Source organism: Bufo gargarizans, chromosome 6 (genome assembly GCF_014858855.1).
Source record: "Bufo gargarizans isolate SCDJY-AF-19 chromosome 6, ASM1485885v1, whole genome shotgun sequence".
NCBI lineage: Eukaryota > Metazoa > Chordata > Amphibia > Anura > Bufonidae > Bufo > Bufo gargarizans.
In genome coordinates, this window is record NC_058085.1 from 389,428,699 (window position 1) to 389,448,470 (window position 19,772).

At 45.2% G+C, this 19,772-nt stretch overlaps 1 protein-coding gene across 1 annotated transcript; it reads left to right on the forward strand.

Moving 5' to 3' along the window:
* Window positions 1-7,147: 7,147 nt before the first annotated feature.
* LOC122940275 (neurotensin receptor type 1-like) lies at window positions 7,148-16,986 on the forward strand. Its single transcript, XM_044296843.1, has 2 exons — window positions 7,148-8,051; window positions 16,526-16,986. The coding sequence occupies exons 1-2, from the start codon at window positions 7,148-7,150 to the stop codon at window positions 16,984-16,986; spliced, it is 1,365 nt and encodes a 454-aa protein (XP_044152778.1).
* The last annotated feature ends 2,786 nt before the right edge of the window (window positions 16,987-19,772 follow it).

Sequence of the window (19,772 nt, forward strand, 5' to 3'; positions counted from 1 at the left end):
TTCGCTGAATGAGTACAAAAAATCCCATTGAATTTTTAAAATTTTTTACATGATCTTTATTAAACAATCGTAATTGTAAACATAATTATACCAATATAACATTACATCGTACAGATAATAATAAGCCTTTGTGGTAAAGGAATCTAATAACTAGAGTACCCATCACTGGTGTGGGACTTATTAACATAGGAGGAACCATCAATGGTGTACATCAGCAGTTAGGTGAAATCTAACAAACTATGAGGCTGGGGTGCATTGGCGTTGTTATTCTAAATGCAATCACCCATATAAAGGTGTATGGAAGCTGTAACCATGCCTAAACCAAAAGACATATACTGCTGAGTAAAGTGACTAGTGTCAGGAAACTAGCCATTGGTGGCAAATGAACCTACCTATGAGGGTCAACAATGAGCGCTGGATCTCCCCGACGTACGTTTCCCTGTTATGGGGAGGGGGGATCTGTGCACTGTTATGGGGAGGGGGGATCTGTGCACTGTTATGGGGAGGGGGGATCTGTGGATGACACTGATATGGGGGGATCTATGGATGACACTATATAGCATCTTATGCTATATGTGTCATCCACAGATCTCCCCCTTAACAGTGCCATCCACAGATCCCCCTCCACATAGCAGTGCACAGATCCCCCCTCCCCATAACAGTGCACAGATCCCCCTCCCCATAACAGTGCACAGATCCCCCTCCCCATAACAGTGCACAGATCCCCCTCCCCATAACAGTGCACAGATCCCCCCTCCCCATAACAGTGCACAGATCCCCCTCCCCATAACAGTGCACAGATCCCCCTCCCCATAACAGTGCACAGATCCCCCCTCCCCATAACAGTGCACAGATCCCCCCTCCCCATAACAGTGCACAGATCCCCCTCCACATAGCAGTGCACAGATCCCCCCTCCCCATAACAGTGCACAGATCCCCCCTCCCCATAACAGTGCACAGATCCCCCCTCCCCATAACAGTGCACAGATCCCCCCTCCCCATAACAGTGCACAGATCCCCCTCCCCATAACAGTGCACAGATCCCCCCTCCCCATAACAGTGCACAGATCCCCCTCCCCATAACAGTGCACAGATCCCCCCCTCCCCATAACAGTGCACAGATCCCCCCTCCCCATAACAGTGCACAGATCCCCCTCCACATAGCAGTGCACAGATCCCCCCTCCCCATAACAGTGCACAGATCCCCCCTCCCCATAACAGTGCACAGATCCCCCTCCCCATAACAGTGCACAGATCCCCCCTCCCCATAACAGTGCACAGATCCCCCCTCCCCATAACAGTGCACAGATCCCCCCTCCCCATAACAGTGCACAGATCCCCCTCCACATAGCAGTGCACAGATCGCCCTCCCCATAACAGCCCCGGCCCCGCCGCTCACAGCAGTAGACTATTCTGGTAGTAACTTTTACTCAGCGCATCTTTATTACCTTACAATGAAGCTCCAGTAACAGGCAGAGCGGGCGGCGGAGTAACATCTCTCACTCACGTGACGCGCCTGCTCCGCCCACTTTATGAATGAAACAGGCGGAGCAGGCGCGTCACGTGAGTGAGAGACGTTACTCCGCCACCCGCTCTGCCTGTTACCGGAGCTTCATTGTAAGGTAATAAAGATGCGCTGAGTAAAAGTTCAAGGACCCGCAGGCATAGCGCCTGACCGCCCGCATAGCAACGAAATGGCCGATTATTCGATAACGGGATTCTTTGACAACGAATCCCGTTATCGAATATTATCGATAACGTCGATTAATCGTTGCAGCCCTACTATATAGTGTACTGTACTGTATTATACAGACATCAGAACCACTGGATCTTCAAGAACCAAGTGGGTCTGGGTCAAAACAAAAGTGAAAAAAAAAGTAAAAATAAAAAAAACACATTTATCACTGATTAAAAATGAAAAAAAAAAAAAATTCCCTACACATGTTTGATATCACCACGTCCATAACGACCTGATCTATAAAACGGTCATATTACTTTCCCCGCACAGTGATGAAATTTAAATTTTGCCCACCTTACTTCCCAAAAAAGGTAATAAAAGTGATCAAAAAAGTCATATGTACGCCAAAATAGTACCAATCAAACCCTCACCTCATCCCGCAAAAAATGAGCCCTACATGAGACAATGGCCCAAAAAATAAAAAAACTATGGCTCTCAGACTAAAACATGATTTTTTGGTTTCAAAAATGCTTTTTTATGCTAAACGTAAAAAAAATAAAAAAAGTAGACATATTAGGTATCGCCGCCTCCGTAAGAATCTGCTCTATAAAAATACCACATGAACTATGAACTAAACCCTGAGGTGAACACCGTAAAAAAAAAAAAAAAAAACAGTGTCAAAAAAGCCATTTTTTGTCACCTTACATCACGAAAAGTGTTATAGCAAGCGATCAAAAAGTCGTATGCCCCCCAAAAAAGTGTCAATCTAACCGTCATCTCATTCCACAAAAATGATACCCTAAGACAATCGCTCAAAAACTGAAAAAACTATGGTTCTCAGACTATGGAAACACTAAAACATGATTTATTTATTTTTTAAATGATATTATTGTGTAAAACTTACATAAATAAAAAAAAAGTATACATATTAGGTATCCCTGCGTCCGTAATAACTTGCTCTATAAAAATATCACATGACCTAACCCCTCAGGTGAATACCGTAAAAAATAAAAATAAAAAACAACGGTGTAAAAAAAAAAAGCTATTTTTACCTATGTCACCTTACATCACAAAAAGTGTAATAGCAAGCGATCAAAAAGTCACATGCACCCCAAAATAGTGCCAATCAAACTGTCATCTCATCCCGCAAAAATCATACCCTACCCAAGATAATCGCCCAAAAATTGAAAAAACTTTGGCTCTCAGACTATGAAAACACTAAAACATGATTTTTGGTTTCAAAAATGAAATCATTGTGTAAAACTTACATAAATAAAAAAATAGTATACATATTAGGTATCGCCGTGTTTGTAATAACTTGCTCTATAAAAATATCACATGACCTAACTGTGTAAAAAAAAGCCATTTTTTTGTCACTTTACATCACAAAAAGAGTAATAGCAAGCGATCAAAAAGTCATACGCACCCCAAAATAGTGTCAATCAAACCGTCATCCCATCCCGCAAAAAATGAGACCCTACCTAAGATAATCGCCCAAAAACTTAAAAAACAATGGCTCTCAGACTATGGAGACACTAAAACATGATTTTTTTTTGTTTCCAAAATGAAATCATTGTGTAAAACTTACATAAATAAAAAAATAGTATACATATTAGGTATCGCCGCATCCGTGGCAACCTGCTCTATAAAAATACCACATGATCTAACCTGTCAGATGAATGTTGTAAATAACAACAACAAAAAACTGAGCCAAAACAGCTATTTCTTGTTACCTTGCCTCACAAAAAGTGTAATATAGAGCAACCAAAAATCATATGTACCCTAAACTAGTACCAACAAAACTGCCACCCTATCCTGTAGTTTCAAAAATGGGGTCATTTTTTTGGAGTTTTTGCTCTAGGGGTGCATCAGGGGGGCTTCAAATGGGACATGGTGTCAAAAAACCAGTCCAGCAAAATCTGCCTTCCAAAAACCGTATATGGCATTCCTTTCCTTCTGCGCCCTGCCGTGTGCCCGTACAGCAGTTTACAACCACATATGGGGTGTTTCTGTAAACGACAGAATCAGAGCCATAAATATTGAGTTTTGTTTGGCTGTTAACCCTTGCTTTGTAACTGGAAAAAAATTATTAAAATGGAAAATCTGCCCAAAAAGTGAAATTTTTAAATTGTATCTCTATTTTCCATTAATTCTTGTGGAACACCTAAAGGGTTAACAAAGTTTGTAAAATCAGTTTTGAATACCGTGAGGGGTGTAGTTTCTAAAATGGGGTCACTTTTTTGGAGTTTCTACTCTAGGGGTGCATCGGGGGGCTTCAAATGGGACATGGTGTCAAAAAAACAGTCCAGCAAAATCTGCCTTCCAAAAACCATATGGCGTTCCTTTCCTTCTGCGCCCTGCCGTGTGCCCGTACAGCAGTTTACGACCACATATGGGGTGTTTCTGTAAACTACAGAATCAGAGCCATAAATATAAAGTTTTATTTGGCTGGTAACCCTTGCTTTGTAACTGGAAAAAATTATTAAAATGGAAAATCTGCCAAAAAAGTAAAATTTTGAAATTGTATCTCTATTTTCCATTAATTCTTGTGGAACACCTAAAGGGTTAACAAAGTTTGTAAAATCGGTTTTGAATACCTTGAGGGGTGTAGTTTCTAGAATGGGGTCATTTTTGAGTCGTTTCTATTATGTAAGCCTCACAAAGTGACTTCAGACCTGAACTGGTCCTTAAAAAGTTGTTTTTTTTAAAATTTCCGAGAAATGTCAAGATTTGCTTCTAAACCTTGTAACGTCCCCCAAAAATAAAATGCAATTACCAAAATGATCCTAACATGAAGTAGACATATGGGGAATGTAAAGTAATAACTATTTTTGTAGGTATTACTATGTATTATAGAAGTAGAGAAATTGAAACTTGGAAATTTGATAATTTTTGGCAAATTTGGTATTTTTTTAAAATAAAAATGATTTATTTTTTACTCAATTTTACCAGTGTCATGAATTACAATATGTGACGAAAAAAACTATCTCAGAATGGCCTGGCTAAGTCAAAGCGTTTTAAAGTTATCACCACTTAAAGTGACACTGGTCAGATTTGCAAAAAATGGTCTCGTCCTTAAGGTGAAATATGGCTGTGTCCTAAAGGGGTTAAAGGGTTTGTGTCATGACAGTGTCTTATCCACAGGAGACGGGATAAGTATCTGAATTGGGCGGTCTGACCTCTGAATTCATACCAGCGCAGACTCTTCTCATAAGCGGTAGGGGTCCCATCCAGCGGTATGAACGGAGTGTCAGGTCTGCTCAATTCCTTCTCTATGGAATACGAGTACGATTATCAGCATTCCAATAGAGAATGAACAGAGCAGCAAGATGCATGCTTGACCTCTACCTCCATGCATTCAGGGAAACGGGGCCCACGTTCCCGTGATTGGTGGGGGTCCCAGAAGATTGATCAGTACCTTTTGAAGCTGGCTATACGTATGCTATAGAATCTGTCAGCTGAATGCATGTTACTATTTCTGCCCTAGACTCGGCCAAGCATGCACGTTTATAATAGGGAAAGGGATGTAATCTGCCGTGTTCTCACAGCCAAATCACAGTTCTAAAATTGTAGCCTTAGGGCTCATGCACACAAACGTATTTTTGGTCCGTGTACGTCCTTTTTTTTCTTTTACAGCCGGTAGGGGGCGCAAAAAAACGGAAATGACTCTGTGTGCATTCCGTGTCTGTATGTCCGTTCTGTACTATTCTTTTTTTTTGCATCCACTGTATTATTGTTATATATTTTTAGTATCTCTAATTGCATGTCTGTATATTTCAGTATTGATTGGAGCAGTATTATGTATTCAGTATGTATCTAGAATAGGCCACTGAACATACTTATTGGGCACCTTATCACGGTTTGCCCGTGTCACCTGTTTTCAGGGCCATCCTAGGGTATATAGGAGGTTTCTGAATACAGGATCGACCCTATCGGGGCGGCCATTCTGTTCTCTAGGCAGGGACATATAGTATAGGGTGATTATCAGGGAAAGATCCCCAACCGACTACCACCACCCTGTCCCTTCGAGCATCTTGGGGGATTGATGACCATTGTGTCCCTATCTTATTTACCATTATTTGTTTTTGTTTAATATACAGCATGTTAATGTGTTTGTGGGGTTGTTTTAACCAGTATATTAAAGGCTACGTTTTAGATTCGGGTGGTACTCTGTGATAAACTTTTTAAAAAAAAAACAAGCAGGTTGCAGCTTTTGGCGTTTTTTTCTCTAACAAATGTTGTTGTTTTTTATATAGGGAAAAAAAAATGGTTCCAAAAAAGTGCCATACCGCATGCCATAAACAGCATGCTGTATGGAAAAAAAATGAAAACGTTTTTTTCTTAAAAAAAATAAAATAATAACCAGACCAAATTTTATGTGTGAAGAGGACAGAGTAGAATCAAGGCCACGTAGGGTGGTGAGGTCCTGTTCAGAACTCTGTATGGAGCAGGGGTCCCTGTGATGTCTGCCTAGCTTCAAGGTCCACAATGATGGAAGGGTATTGCAGCCATGTGTGGGGGGCAGGATCAGCACAAGGAGAGGCACAGCAGGGGACCGCAACACAGCTGCCCCTCTAACAATATATTAGTAGGATGATTGCACATTTCTACAACCTCTGGCTGTTGTGAAACTTCTTCATTTCTATGGGGGTTCCAAGAACCGCCAAGCAGGTGTGCATGCTGGGAGTTGTAGTTAGACACCAGTTTGGAGTCCCACAGGTTGCTGACCACTGCTGTAGGGGAACTCAACAGAGAGTGTTTAATTACCCTACAGCACCCCCACAGGGGAAATAAAGCACTGCACAGTTGCTATTGAAATTAACAGGTTTTTCATTGTATGGGTTGCCTGGGCATGTCTGACGCACAGGTACTCGGAAACTGGCTGGAGCAAGGAGGCCCATACTAAATTTTGCAAAGGGGCCCTGTGAGATCTGTGCACGCCCCTGACTGATCTGCTTTGTCAAGTAGAAATTTTACACCCTAACAAAATGTAACACCGGCCACAACAGGCAAAACAATGGCTGACCTGTTGGTCTCCCAACTGTATTGGAAAGCCATTGCAACCCGCTGTCGATCTGACCAGGTGGTGACAGAGGAGCAGCACCAGAGTTCACGCACCTTCTCAGTGCTTTGCATTTGATGTTTTAGTGCAGATCATTTGCATATTGTAATGGTCTTGGATTCAAGTCCACTTACTTTAATTACCACTTGCATTCCTCGTCCACTGATTATAAGTGATGTGTTTCGGCATACATCGGTTTATCCAACTAATCAAGAATTTGCAATACAGAATAATGAAGTCATTTGGCTTAATCACTCATCATTGTTCCATTACTGCAGAACTTTGCTTGAGGTTTAAAAGTGTAATTATGCTTCATTCCATTTTATTTTGCTTCTTCTCTTAATTGTCCCTTTCCATTGTGTTGTCGTTTAGCCTTGAAATCTCCAAACTTGACCTAATTTTGTGAAATGAACCAGTCGGATGCAGATGCTCACAACGAATGCCTAAACTACGTCAACGTGGACAATGGATCTCTGTGGAACGAAAGCGTTGGCTCCAACACCTCCCGAAGAACTCTGCATCACCTCTTTATTGGTGCCCAAAAGCAGGAACCCAGTTATGTGGCCATTCCGGCCACCATTTTTTACAGCCTCCTCTTCCTTTTCGGTATGTTGGCCAACGGGCTTACCATCCTTACTTTGATGAGAAACGGTAGGATGAAAGTGAGCGCGATCCGCTTCTACCTCTTGAGTTTGGCCTTGGCTGATATTCTACTTCTGCTAACGATCCCAGTGACTTTGTACAGGTACTTCTGGCAATATTACCCTTGGGCTCTGTCTGACACGGTGTGTAAACTCTATTTCATGATCAGGCAGGTCTACTGTGCCACCACCAGTTGGACCATCGTTGCGCTCACTTCAGAGAGATACTTTGCCATATGTCATCGCATGTGGTCGATCACCGGACTTCGTAAATCCCGCATGGCTTATTTATTGGCCTTCATTTGGATTTTGTCCTTCCTCAGCACTATACCTGTGGCTATTGTATATGGTGAGTCTTCAGCGTGTATCCTGGACTACACCGCTACTTCTCAGGACAAGGTTGTCCTTGACTCCACAGTGTGTGAAATGCTGGAACCAAAACCACATATTGTTTATAAAAGCATCATGCAAATTCGGAGCATCTTGTTCTTCGTCGTGCCCTTGGTTGCCATCATTATTTTTCACCTCCTGATATTCCATCACTTCAGTATGAACCACCGGCAGAGGGAAATGATTGGGCTCACAAGAACACACTGGCAATTTTCTTCAAAGCATATGAATCAGCCTCGTAGTCAGCCATTCTCAGAAAGAAAGGCTCGTCAACTTATGGGTAAGAGTCATTTCAGGGGTCTAAATAGAGGTAGACCATGTGGCTCCAATGGGGTCCTTGAAGGGAGTGGGCCCAGACACTGAGTGGTAAGAACCTGGGCAGGACTTTGCATTGGTATCAAGCAAAATTGTGGCAAAGGGGTTCAATAGTCATGAAAAGGTGCGAAGGGAAACACAACACTGGAACCTTCTGTTCTTAGTGATATGCCCCCATTGTCTCAGATGGGATAACCCCTTTAAGTCCCAGTGCCGTACATGTATGGAGTAAGGAGGGCCTTTAAATATGGCACCTGTTCGCGAGCGGCCACCATAGACGACGTGTCTCTGCTGTTTCAAACCCTAACCCAGGCGCTAATGTTTGCAATCGGCTATACTGCAGATCGCAGACATTTAACTCTTTAGATGTCGGGGTCAAATGCAACCACGCCATCTTAATGCTGAAAAACCGGAAGTGCGTGCTTTCTTGTTAGGAACAGCTACCCCTTGCGGTGAACAGGCGAAGGTGTTCCTTTGCTGAGATGCACTGGGTCTCTTCAGAGCTGTAGTTCCTATGCAGGCCAGCAGGTGGAAGGCCTCCATAGGATAACCACAAATGGGGCTTAGGTTGTAGTTTTTTTGAATTACAGGGTAAGGCCTCATGCACACGACAGTTTATTTTCACGGTCCGCAAAAACGGGGTCCGTAGGTCCGTGATCCGTGACCGTTTTTTTATCCGTGGGTCTTCCTTGATTTTTGGAGGATCCACGGACATGAAAAAAAAGTCGTTTTGGTGTCCGCCTGGCCGTGCGGAGCCAAACGGATCCGTCCTGAATTACAATGCAAGTCAATGGGGACGGATCCGTTTGACGTTGACACAATATGGTGCCATTTCAAACGGATCCGTCCCCATTGACTTTCAATGTAAAGTCAGGAGTTCTTTTATACCATCGGATTGGAGTTTTCTCCAATCCGATGGTATATTTTAACTTGAAGCGTCCCCATCACCATGGGAACGCCTCTATGTTAGAATATACTGTCGGATATGAGCTACATCGTGAAACTCAGATCCGACAGTATATTCTAACACAGAGGCGTTCCCATGGTGATGGGGACGCTTCAGGTTAGAATATACTACAAACTGTGTACATGACTGCCCCCTGCTGCCTGGCAGCACCCGATCTCTTATAGGGGGCCGTGATCAGCACAATTAACTCCTCAGGTGCCGCACCTGAAGGGGTCAATTGTACTATCATATCCCCCTGTAAGAGATCAGGGCTGCCAGGCAGCAGGGGGCATACCCCCCCCCCCTCCCCAGTTTGAATATCATTGGTGGCCAGTGCGGCCCCCCTCCCTCTATTGTAATAATAACATTGGTGGCCAGTGCAGCCCCCCCCTCCCTCCCTCTATTGTAATAAATCGTTGGTGGCACAGTGTGCGCCCCCCATCGGCCCCCCTCCCTCTATAGCAGTAACAACATTGGTGGCCAGTGTGCGGCCTCCCATCTCCCCCCCCCCTATTGTAATAAATCGTTGGTGGCACAGTGTGCGCCCCCCATTGGGCCCCCCGTCCTCCCTCTATTGTAATAAATCGTTGGTGGCACAGTGTGCACCCCCCATCGGGCCCCCCCTTCCTCCCTCTATTGTAATAAATCGTTGGTGGCACAGTGTGCGCCCCCCATCGCCCCCCCCCTCCCTCCCTCTATTGTAATAAATCGTTGGTGGCACAGTGTGCACCCCCCATCGGCCCCCCCTCCCTCTATAGCAGTAACAACATTGGTGGCCAGTGTGCGGCCTCCCATCTCCCCCCCCCCCGATCATTGGTGGCAGCGGAGTTCCGATCGGAGTCCCAGTTTAATCGCTGGGGCTCCGATCGGTAACCATGGCAACCAGGACGCTACTGCAGTCCTGGTTGCCATGGTTACTTAGCAATAGTACAATAGTAGAAGATTCATACTTACCTGCTTGCTGCTGCGATGTCTGTGACCGGCCGGGAGCTCCTCCTACTGGTAAGTGACAGTTCATTTAGCAATGCGCCGCACAGACCTGTCACTTACCAGTAGGAGGAGCTCCCGGCCGGACACAGACATCGCAGCAGCAAGCAGGTAACTATGAGTCTTCTACTGTTGTACTATTGCTAAGTAACCATGGCAACCAGGACTGCAGTAGCGTCCTGGTTGCCATGGTTACCGATCGGAGCCCCAGCGATTAAACTGGGACTCCCATCGGAACTCCGCTGCCACCAATGATCGGGGGGGGGGGGGAGAAGGGAGGCGATTTATTACAATAGAGGGAGGAAGGGGGGGCCCGATGGGGGGTGCACACTGTGCCACCAACGATTTATTACAATAGAGGGAGGAAGGGGGGGGGGCCTGATGGGGGGCGCACACTGTGCCACCAAGCTATTATTACTATAGAGGGAGGGAGGGGAGGGGGCCGCACTGGCCACCAATGATATTCAAACTGGGGAGGGGGGGGGGGGTCTGCCCACTGCTGCCTGGCAGCCCTGATCTCTTACAGGGGGATATGATAGTACAATTAACTCCTTCAGGTGCCGCACCTGAAGGGGTTAATTGTGCTGATCACGGCCCCCTGTAAGAGATTGGGTGCTGCCAGGCAGCAGGGGGCAGTCTTGTACACAGTTTGTAGTGTATTCTAACTAGAAGCGTCCCCATCACCATGGGAACGCCTCTGTGTTAGAATATACTGTCGGATATGAGTTTTCACGAAGTGAAAACTCGGCTCTGAAAAAGCTTTTATGCAGACGGATCTTCGGATCTGTCTGTATGAAAGCAACCTACGGCCACGGATCACGGACACGGATGCCAATCTTGTGTGCATCCGTGTTCTTTCACTGACCCATTGACTTGAATGGGTCCGTGAACCATTGTCCGTCAAAAAATTAGGACAGGTCATATTTTTTTGACTGACAGGATACACGGATCACGGCCTCGGCTGCAAAACGGTGCATTTTCCGATTTTTCCACGGACCCATTGAAAGTCAATGGGTCCGCGAAAAAAAAACGGAAAACGGCACAACGGCCACGGATGCACACAACGGTCGTGTGCATGAGGCCTAAATGAAAAGTAATCAGAAGACTGCATATTCTAGAGTCTTTGGGGGGCTAATAGTTGAAAAAAAAGTTAAAAGTTTTAAACTATTTATTTAAAAATGTAAAAAGTTAAATTACTTTCACCAGAATAAAAATAAAAATAAATAAACAAAAAAATTTAAGATCATGGGCATTGCCACGTCTCAAAGTGTCTGAACTATTACAATTTAAAAATATTTATCCCATACGGTGAATGGTGTAACAGGAAATAAAATCAAAATAGCTGATTCGCCTTTTTTTATTGCTTCACTTACCAAAAATTGTTAAATAAAATTAAAAAAAGTTATGGGGTTCCGAATATGCCAAAAACACACCCTTTTTGGGATATGCTGGGCCCATATGTGTGAGCATAGTGTCTACGTTCACTCGAAGTACATGCATGCCTTTAAAATTTTACCAAAATTTGCTCCATTGATCAGAAATTTATTACACATTTTTAACAATTCTTCTCTTGCTCATAACGAGTAAAAAAAAATTGAGTAGGTCAGGGGAAGAAAATCCATAGTGACCTCTGTCCATGTCACAGAGATGAATAGAAATAATGAACCTCTCAGCAAGATCAACCCCATTAAACCAGACAGCTCCCCCAAATGCTGGGCCCCTCACATTGAATATACTTACCTGGCTCCCCGCACCGCCGCTGCTGCTTCTCCCCGTGCGTGGCTGAAAACATCTGGTGTCGGGGGGGAAGAGCCAATGGCAGGCGGGGACGGGAAGAGCCTATCTAGCGTCACCCTCGATGCTAGGGAGGCTTGTCCCCACCTGGCATTGGCTGCTTTCCCCCGACACGGATGTTTTCATCCATGCACGGAGAGATGCAGCAGCGGCGGTGCGGGGACCAGGAGCGGTGCAGGGAGCCAGGTAAGTATATTCAATGTGAGGGGCCTGGCATATGGGGTAGCTTTTTATAGTCTCAGATAACCCCTTTAATCTTGCTGATTAAAATGATTACTGCCTTTTAAAAATTGGTTCTGGCGTTCCTGAGAAAAAAAGACTCTTAGGGCTCAAGCACACAAGCGTGTTCCCCGTGCGGGTGGACCGTAAATAGTGGTCCGAGTGAGCAGCGTTTGCAGATGCAAATCCATTCAGTTGAATGGGTCTGCAATGCGCAAGATACATTCCAACACCACAAAAAAGATAGAACATGTTCTATTCTTTTGCGGTGCGGAGGCACGGACCGTAATTCCACAGAAGCGTTTTGGAGTGTTTCTGAACTGTGCCTCTGCTCCGCAATAGACAGGTGAAGTCCTATCTTCTATCATATGTTGCAAATTGCAGACCCATTCAAGTCAATGGGTCCGCACCACGAGTGCACACGGCCAGTGCCCATATATTGCGGACTAGCCATGTAGGGAAGGCCTGAACTGATGGATATCATATCACCAGGATCAACCCTACCAGCAGTAGCGTACTTTCCATGAGGCAGACCATGCAACTGCAATGGGGCCAGCCCTGATCTTCTTCTTTCTCTTCCTGATGTAAAAACACTACATTTCTATGCAGCAACCACTAGGGGGAGCTCAGTGCAAACAGATGATTACAGTAGCTGTCTAAATTCCTAAGCACTGAGCTCCCCCTAATGGTGGCTGCTGGCAGAATTGAAGCAGGAGATTTATCCCTGTATTTATCCCGGTTGTCTGGTGTGACAAATATGATGGTCAGAATGAGGGCAATACTAAGTTTTGCTATGGGGCCCTATGAGATCCATGTACGCCCCTGCAGTACACCCGATTTAATAGAGTCGATCCAGCTGATGTGCTCTCTAGAGCAATTTTCCATTGTAAGAACCCTGACAAACAGCTCCTGTGAATATGGCAAAAGGGGGAGTGAGAGATTGGAGAGAACTATAGTCAGGTTTGAAATATGTAGAACCTGGCATTTATTAAGTCAGTTCTAGTCGGTTGCCGGGAGACCTGCTGATACATTGTTGCCATTAGTCTAACTATAATTGTAGATCTGGCTACATTGTAAAATAATTTAAAACAGAAAGACATAGTTATATAAAATGTCAAAAATAAATGCAAGGACTTTTCTAAAAATCCACCATACAAGGTAAAATTTGTTAGTCAATATAAGAGGGTGCGAGGGTCGCCCCAAAACATATCACATACAGCATGCAGACACTGTAGAATGTAAAAAAAAATTTTTTTAAATTCCCCCCTGATGTATCCCGTTGGGGTAGAGCAATAAAATTTAACATATGTACTTTTGACCCCGATATCTAATCCTTCCCCGCAGTGGGTGACGAATTGTCTGTAATGACATCCCTGCCCTGACCAGCCATTGGCTGCCACAGTTATGCGTCCAGGTACCAAACACCATGAGTTAAAGGGGTATTTCTGTCTTTTATTGCTAAAATTTGCCATCAGTTTATGACTGGATATGTTTATGTCCCTTGGATCTTGAGAATGAAAGGACACAATCACCCCCTGGCCCCAAGCTATGCAGGGAAAACGTAGAAAGGGAGGCTGTCCTAATCTAGCGCTGTCCTCTTTATTCCCCGCTGGGTGGGGTCCCTCCGATCATAAAGTGATTACATATCTTAGCAATACACCATTCCGTTTTTTTTGCGGACCGTATGTGGAACCATTCACTTCAATGGGTCCGCAAAAAAAAGGAAGTTACTCCATGTGCATTCCATTTCCATATGTCTGTTCCGGAAAAAAATAGAACATGTCCTATTCTTGTCCGTATTACGGACAAGGATAGCACTGTTCTATAAAGGGCCAGCTGTTCCGTTCTACAAAATACGGAATGCACATAGACGTCATCCGTATATTTTGCGGATCAGTTTTTTGCGGACCACAAAATACTAACGGTCATGTGCATAAGGCCTTAAACAGTGACTTCCATCAGTGATTTTGAGTCAAAACTAGGTGCGGCTCTAAACATGGAGCAGGTGCAGATCTTTCCCTTAGGGCCCATTCAGACAGTCGTATGAACGGGTCTGTACCCATTCCACAATTTTGCGGAATAGGTGTGGACTAGGGATCGACCGATTATCGGTTTTACCGATATTATCGGCCGATATGGAGGATTTTGACTGTTATCGGTATACCACCTCCTGTATATGAATAAATGAGAGATTTAACTTCATTGGTGGCGCAGTGCGCCCCCCACACCCCCCAGTATATTAATCATTGGTGGCGCAGTGCGCCCCCCCCAAGCCCCCCAGTATATTAATCATTGGTGATGCAATGCGCCCCCCACCCCCACATTAAAAACATTGGTGGCGCAGTGCACCCCCCCACCCAAGCTCCCCCCCTGTATTAATCATTGGTGGTGTAGCGGATCCCCTCTCCCCTGCTACTCCGATCGGAGCCCCAGCAGTGTAATGCTGGGGCTCCGATCGGTTACCATGGCAGCCAGGACGCTATTGAAGCCCTGGCTGCCATGGTAAGCTCCATGCTGCTGTGTGCACAGAGCACACAGCAGCAGGGACAGTGTGAGGTCCTATTCACCCTGATAGATCTCTATCAGGGTGAATAGGACAAGGGTTCTAGTCCCTAAGGGGGCTAAAAGTTAGAAAAACAAAAAAAAAGTAAAAAAAATAAAAATAAAACACCAAAATATTAAGTATAAATGAAAAAAAGATTTACAAAAAAAAAAATATACACATTAACAATAAACATTAATTTTCAGCAGATTTGTATAGGATTTTTTATTTTTTTTTCAAAAATGAAAATTCCCAGAATATCGGTATAAATTATCGGCTATCGGCCTGAAAGTTCACAAATTATCGGTATCGGCCCTAAAAAATCCATATCGGTCGATCCCTAGCTGTGGACCCATTCATTTCAATGCGGCTGCAAAAGATGCGGACAACACACGGGGTTCCATTCCATGGCTCTGCGGAAAGGATAGAGCAATCTGCGGACAAGAATAGGCATTTTCTATTATGATTGCAGCCATGTGCAGTCCACAAATTGCCGAACGCACATGGCTGGTATCCGCACCAAAACACTACGGTGTCTGAATGAGGCCTTATACCTTATGTCTGTGGAGGCTCTAATCCAGGTTTTGGCTCACAATCAGTGATGAAAATCACTGACCAAAACACTGACATGTGAATGAGGCTTTAGACCAGGCATGCTCAACCTGTGGCCCTCCAGCTGTTGCAAAACTATAACTCCAATCATTGCCTGACAGCCTACAGCTATCATCCTACAGAAGGGCATCGTGGGAGTTGTAGTTTTACAACAGCTGGAGGGCCGCAGGTTGAGCATCCCTGCTTTAGACTGTGCAGGGACACCCCCTACCCCGCCAAACTGGCAACTCTTTTTTGCGTTCAGTATACTGACGACTTTTTGAGTTCAGTATGCGTTACTTATACTGAACTATTCATTTCAATGGGTCAGCCCAAAAAACGGAAGTGTCTCCGTATGCATTCCGTTTCCGTATTTCCGTTCCGTTGAAAGATAGAACATGTCCTATTATTGCCCGCAAATCACGTTCCGTGGCTCTATTCAAGTCAATGGGTCCGCAAAAAAAAAAAACAGAACACATACGGAATGTACTCCGTATTTCTTCCGTATCCGTTTTTGCGTAACCATCTATAAAAAAATGTTATGCCCAGCCTAATTTTTCCTATGTAATTACTGTATATGCCATACGGAAAAACGGAACTGAACCAGAAACACTACTAAAACAAAAAACAGAAAAACGGCCCGCAAAACGCCATACGGTCGTGTGCATGAGCCCTTAAAGTTTTTTCCCCCCAGGATTTGAATATTGATTACCTATCCTCAGGACACACGGGAACCCCTCCAATTAACTGGTTCAAGTGAAGGCCGCATTGTGTGCCAGGGCAGCCTTCTCTTCGTTGTTGACATCGCAGGTGTAATTACAAGCCTCCCCAGTCACTCCTATGGGACAGCTCCTTCCTATATACACGCACTTGTATATTACAGAGCTGTCCCATAGAAGTGACTGGGGAGGCTTGTAATTACACTGCTCACCACTGCAATATCGACAGCGAGCAGGTAGACAATGAAGAGAGTGCAGCCTTCCCTTCAACTAAGGGCTCATGCACACGACCGCAGGCGGCCTGACGTGCACAGCACCATTGTAATCTACGATGCTGTGTTCTCCCGTGTGCACGATGTATGCTGCTCCGGGACATATGGCCCGCTCACGGACCGTATGTCTCGAAGGGCATACGGTTGTGTGCATGAGCCCTAACTGATCGGAGAGGGAGTCCGACACCCGATGCTATCCTGAGGATAGGTCATCAATATTAAAATCCCAGAAAACCCCTTTAAGTCAGCAGGATTACAATACCAGATGTCATGGGCAAGCTGATATTTTTCCCCGTCATTTTGTACAGTCCCTATACTGGTGCACTATATTGAACGTATCGCTTACCAGCAGGTCTCTGTTCTTTACAGGTGCGGTGGTGGTGGCGTTCTTCTTGTGCAATTTTCCAGACACAGCGTCCTCCCTCATGCAGATCTATATAGATAACTGGAACACCTATGTGCTGAAGGTCTACACCTTACTGAAGACTTACCTCTCGCTGCCCCTCTGGTATCTCAATAGCGCTCTGGACCCAATCCTGTTTTGCATCTCGTCTACGTCTTTCCGCAGTGCGTGCAGGGAAACCCTATCGGCAGTTCCTCCCTGGCAGGAAAAATCTGCAGACGGACCACATCACATATCCCAAGCCTCCGGTGTCCGGTCCGGAGGATCTTCCCTGTTGTCGGCACCCAGCACACGTTCAACATCGACCCTGAATTCCAATGAAGGAGAATTGAAAGCGAGCTCAGGACAGACTCGCAATAGGAACCCCAAACTTTTATTCTTCAGGCACCTTGATGTGAAGGAAATAAGGGACTTCTCTGTGCCATAAGACGTCTGTTCATGAAACAGTAAATTATCTGAGGGCACTTTATGTGTAATTTGCAGGGCTGCCACTCTGTAAGGAGCCAGGGTGCACAGTTTGGCTTGGGCCCGCCCTCGGTGCACTTAAGTACTCATTGGCTTGGGCCCGCCCTCGGTGCACTTAAGTACTCATTGGCTTGGGCCCGCCCTCAGTGCACTGAACTGCTCATTTGCATATTGATTAAAAGCCCTTTTTCTCCACAATGAAGCAACAGATTCCACTGAGCTAGCCCCACAAGACACTCTGCCTGACAAACTATCATCAGTGTCTTATGGGATTGTCATCGGTACATGTCATACAACATGATGCAACGACTGGTATTTTTTTCTGCAGAAACAGCGCCACTGCTGTCCGTAGGCTGTGTCTGGTATTGCATCTCAGCCCCATTCACTTGAATAGAGTAGATGCGTAATGCCTCAGGTAGCCCACAGGCAAGCGGGGGCGCTGTTTCTAGAAGAAGGCAGTCATGTTTTTGGAATCGCACGCAACCCCCTTTAATTCAGGGACTGATATGTTTACATAATGCTCCTTCTGCATCACCAGCAGCAGTTGAAATCCAGGGTAGACGAGGACCACCGATGGACCTTCAGCAATTTCATGGACTAGAAATGTAAATGTGCTGATATTTGGATGTTTAGTACAAATGACTATTGTGATATGTTCCTCTGACCTTTACGTTTCAAACTTAGCTTTCATGGTTGGCCCGGAGCCCGATATCATGAATTTAGCTTTGTTTCTCCTTTGTTTTGTGGCATGCAAGTAGTGGCGGCATGTATTGTTCTGTGTGTGGCGCTGACACACTGGTCATGGCCGTGCTGGGTGACAGACGGGACTTCTCTCTGTTCCGTTTTTAAAATTTATATTTTTAAGCACTGACAATTGTAATATTTTTACTTAAAAATAAAAGGAATTGAATCATTTTGTCTTTTCATTACATACAAAAAGATGCTGCCATACAGCATGAAGCTACTGGACCTAATGTCACATCTATTGCAGGGCCCCCTCCTACCATGTGCCATTAAAGGGAACCCGTCACCATGGAAACGCAGTGCAAGAGCAGGAGGAGCTGAGCGGATTGGTGTGCAGTTTTGAGGAAAATATTTTAAAAAAGTTTGTAGTTTGCATTTATTTATTTTATTTATAATTCATTTTATTTCATTTAAAGCTCTGCTTAGGAGATATGTGGGCAGTCCTAGGTGACAGGACCGCCCACGTGACTCCTAAGGGTCCATTCACACGTCCGTAAGTGTTTTGCGGATCCGCAAAACACGGACACCTGCAATGTGCGATCCGCACATCACAGACACTATAATAGAAAATGCCTTTTTTGGTCCGCAGTTGCGGACAAGAATAGGACATGTTCTATTTTTTTCAGAAACGGAATTGCGGATCCCAAAAAAACTGATCCTGAAAAAACTGATGCGGATCCCGGAAATTACGGACGTGTGAATGGACCCTAAGCAAAAGTTTAAAATGAATAAATTACAGGTGTTACTGAAAAGCTATGTATTATCTGCTCGGCTCCTCCTGCTCAGTAACATTCTGCCTGCAGATTTTAGGCTCCTTTTACAGACAAAGTATCACCTTTGTTTTACAAATTAGAACCAGATACATAGGTGGTCATTTATTAAAGGGAACCTGTCACCTGCAAAACGCATATTAAACCGACCACAGTACCTTACAGTGTCCCCCAGTGTGTTGCTCATCATGTTTTTCTTTCCTCTTTGTGTTTCTTCATACTTGTTAAAAACGTTGTTTTACTGTCGGCTGGCGCTGTCTCCGAGTCAGGCTTGAAGTCAAGCGGCCTCCTTGCTTCAAGTAAAGCTAAGCCTGCCCCTTACCCCTCCCTCTACAATTAGATGGACATGCTGCCGTGATCGCGCTCTTCTAGCGCATGCCTGTTACAGCGCGATCCTCACTCACCCGCCTGCGTTTTGCTGACTGCGGATGCACCAGACAGTTCGATCGCGCGCTCGCCCGGCCGTCACGCTGTAACAAGCAGCATACCGCACATGCGCTAGAAGAGCGCGATCCCGTCATTACGGCAGCATGTCCATCTAATTGTAGAGAGGAGGGGTAAGGGGCGGGCTTAGCTTTACTTGAAGCAAGGAGGCCGCTGCCCCCTTGACTTAAAGCCTGACTCGGAGAGGAGTCCTGTCCCTGAGAGGAGTCCAGCGTGAAGGAGCCCAGCACCGCCCCGCATCCTCAGAATCTCCTCCTTGCTCCCCGACGTTAGAAAGCTAGAGCGCCGTAAACTCGCAATGCGCGAGCTAGCGCATGCGCAGTGTCGTCATAGTGTTCCTTCCCTGTGCTGGCATCAGCCTCAGGGAACGAACGGCGCATGCGCTAGCTTGCGCATCGTGAGATTACGGCGCTCTAGCTTTCTGACGTCGGGGAGCAGGGAGGAGATTCTGAGGATGCGGGGCGGTGCTGGGCTCCTTCACGCTGGACTCATCTCAGGTTAATTTGCATATGTATCAAATCGTTTTTTTTTACACAATAAAAGCACACAGAGCTATGGGGACTGGGTATTGCGGATGTGCTAGCGGCCATCTAGCAACCCATGTCCTCAGCTCTATACACAAAATCCCGGTGACAGGTTCCCTTTAAAAACTGTGCCACAAAGTTCCTTTTTCAAATACGTTTTTATTTTCTGATTTTAGAATATTTTCTGATCAAGATTATGGGGGCGGCCATCTTGTCTGAGCTGTTCTTAAAGGGGTTGTTCAGGTTCAGAGCTGAACCCAGACATA

Coding starts and splice junctions, on each gene's coding strand:
- LOC122940275 (XM_044296843.1), top strand. CDS start 7,148: ATGAACCAGTCGGATGCAGATGCTCACAACGAATGCCTAAACTACGTC. Junction 8,052..16,525: donor AAAGGCTCGTCAACTTATGG/GTAAGAGTCATT, acceptor TGTTCTTTACAG/GTGCGGTGGTGGTGGCGTTC.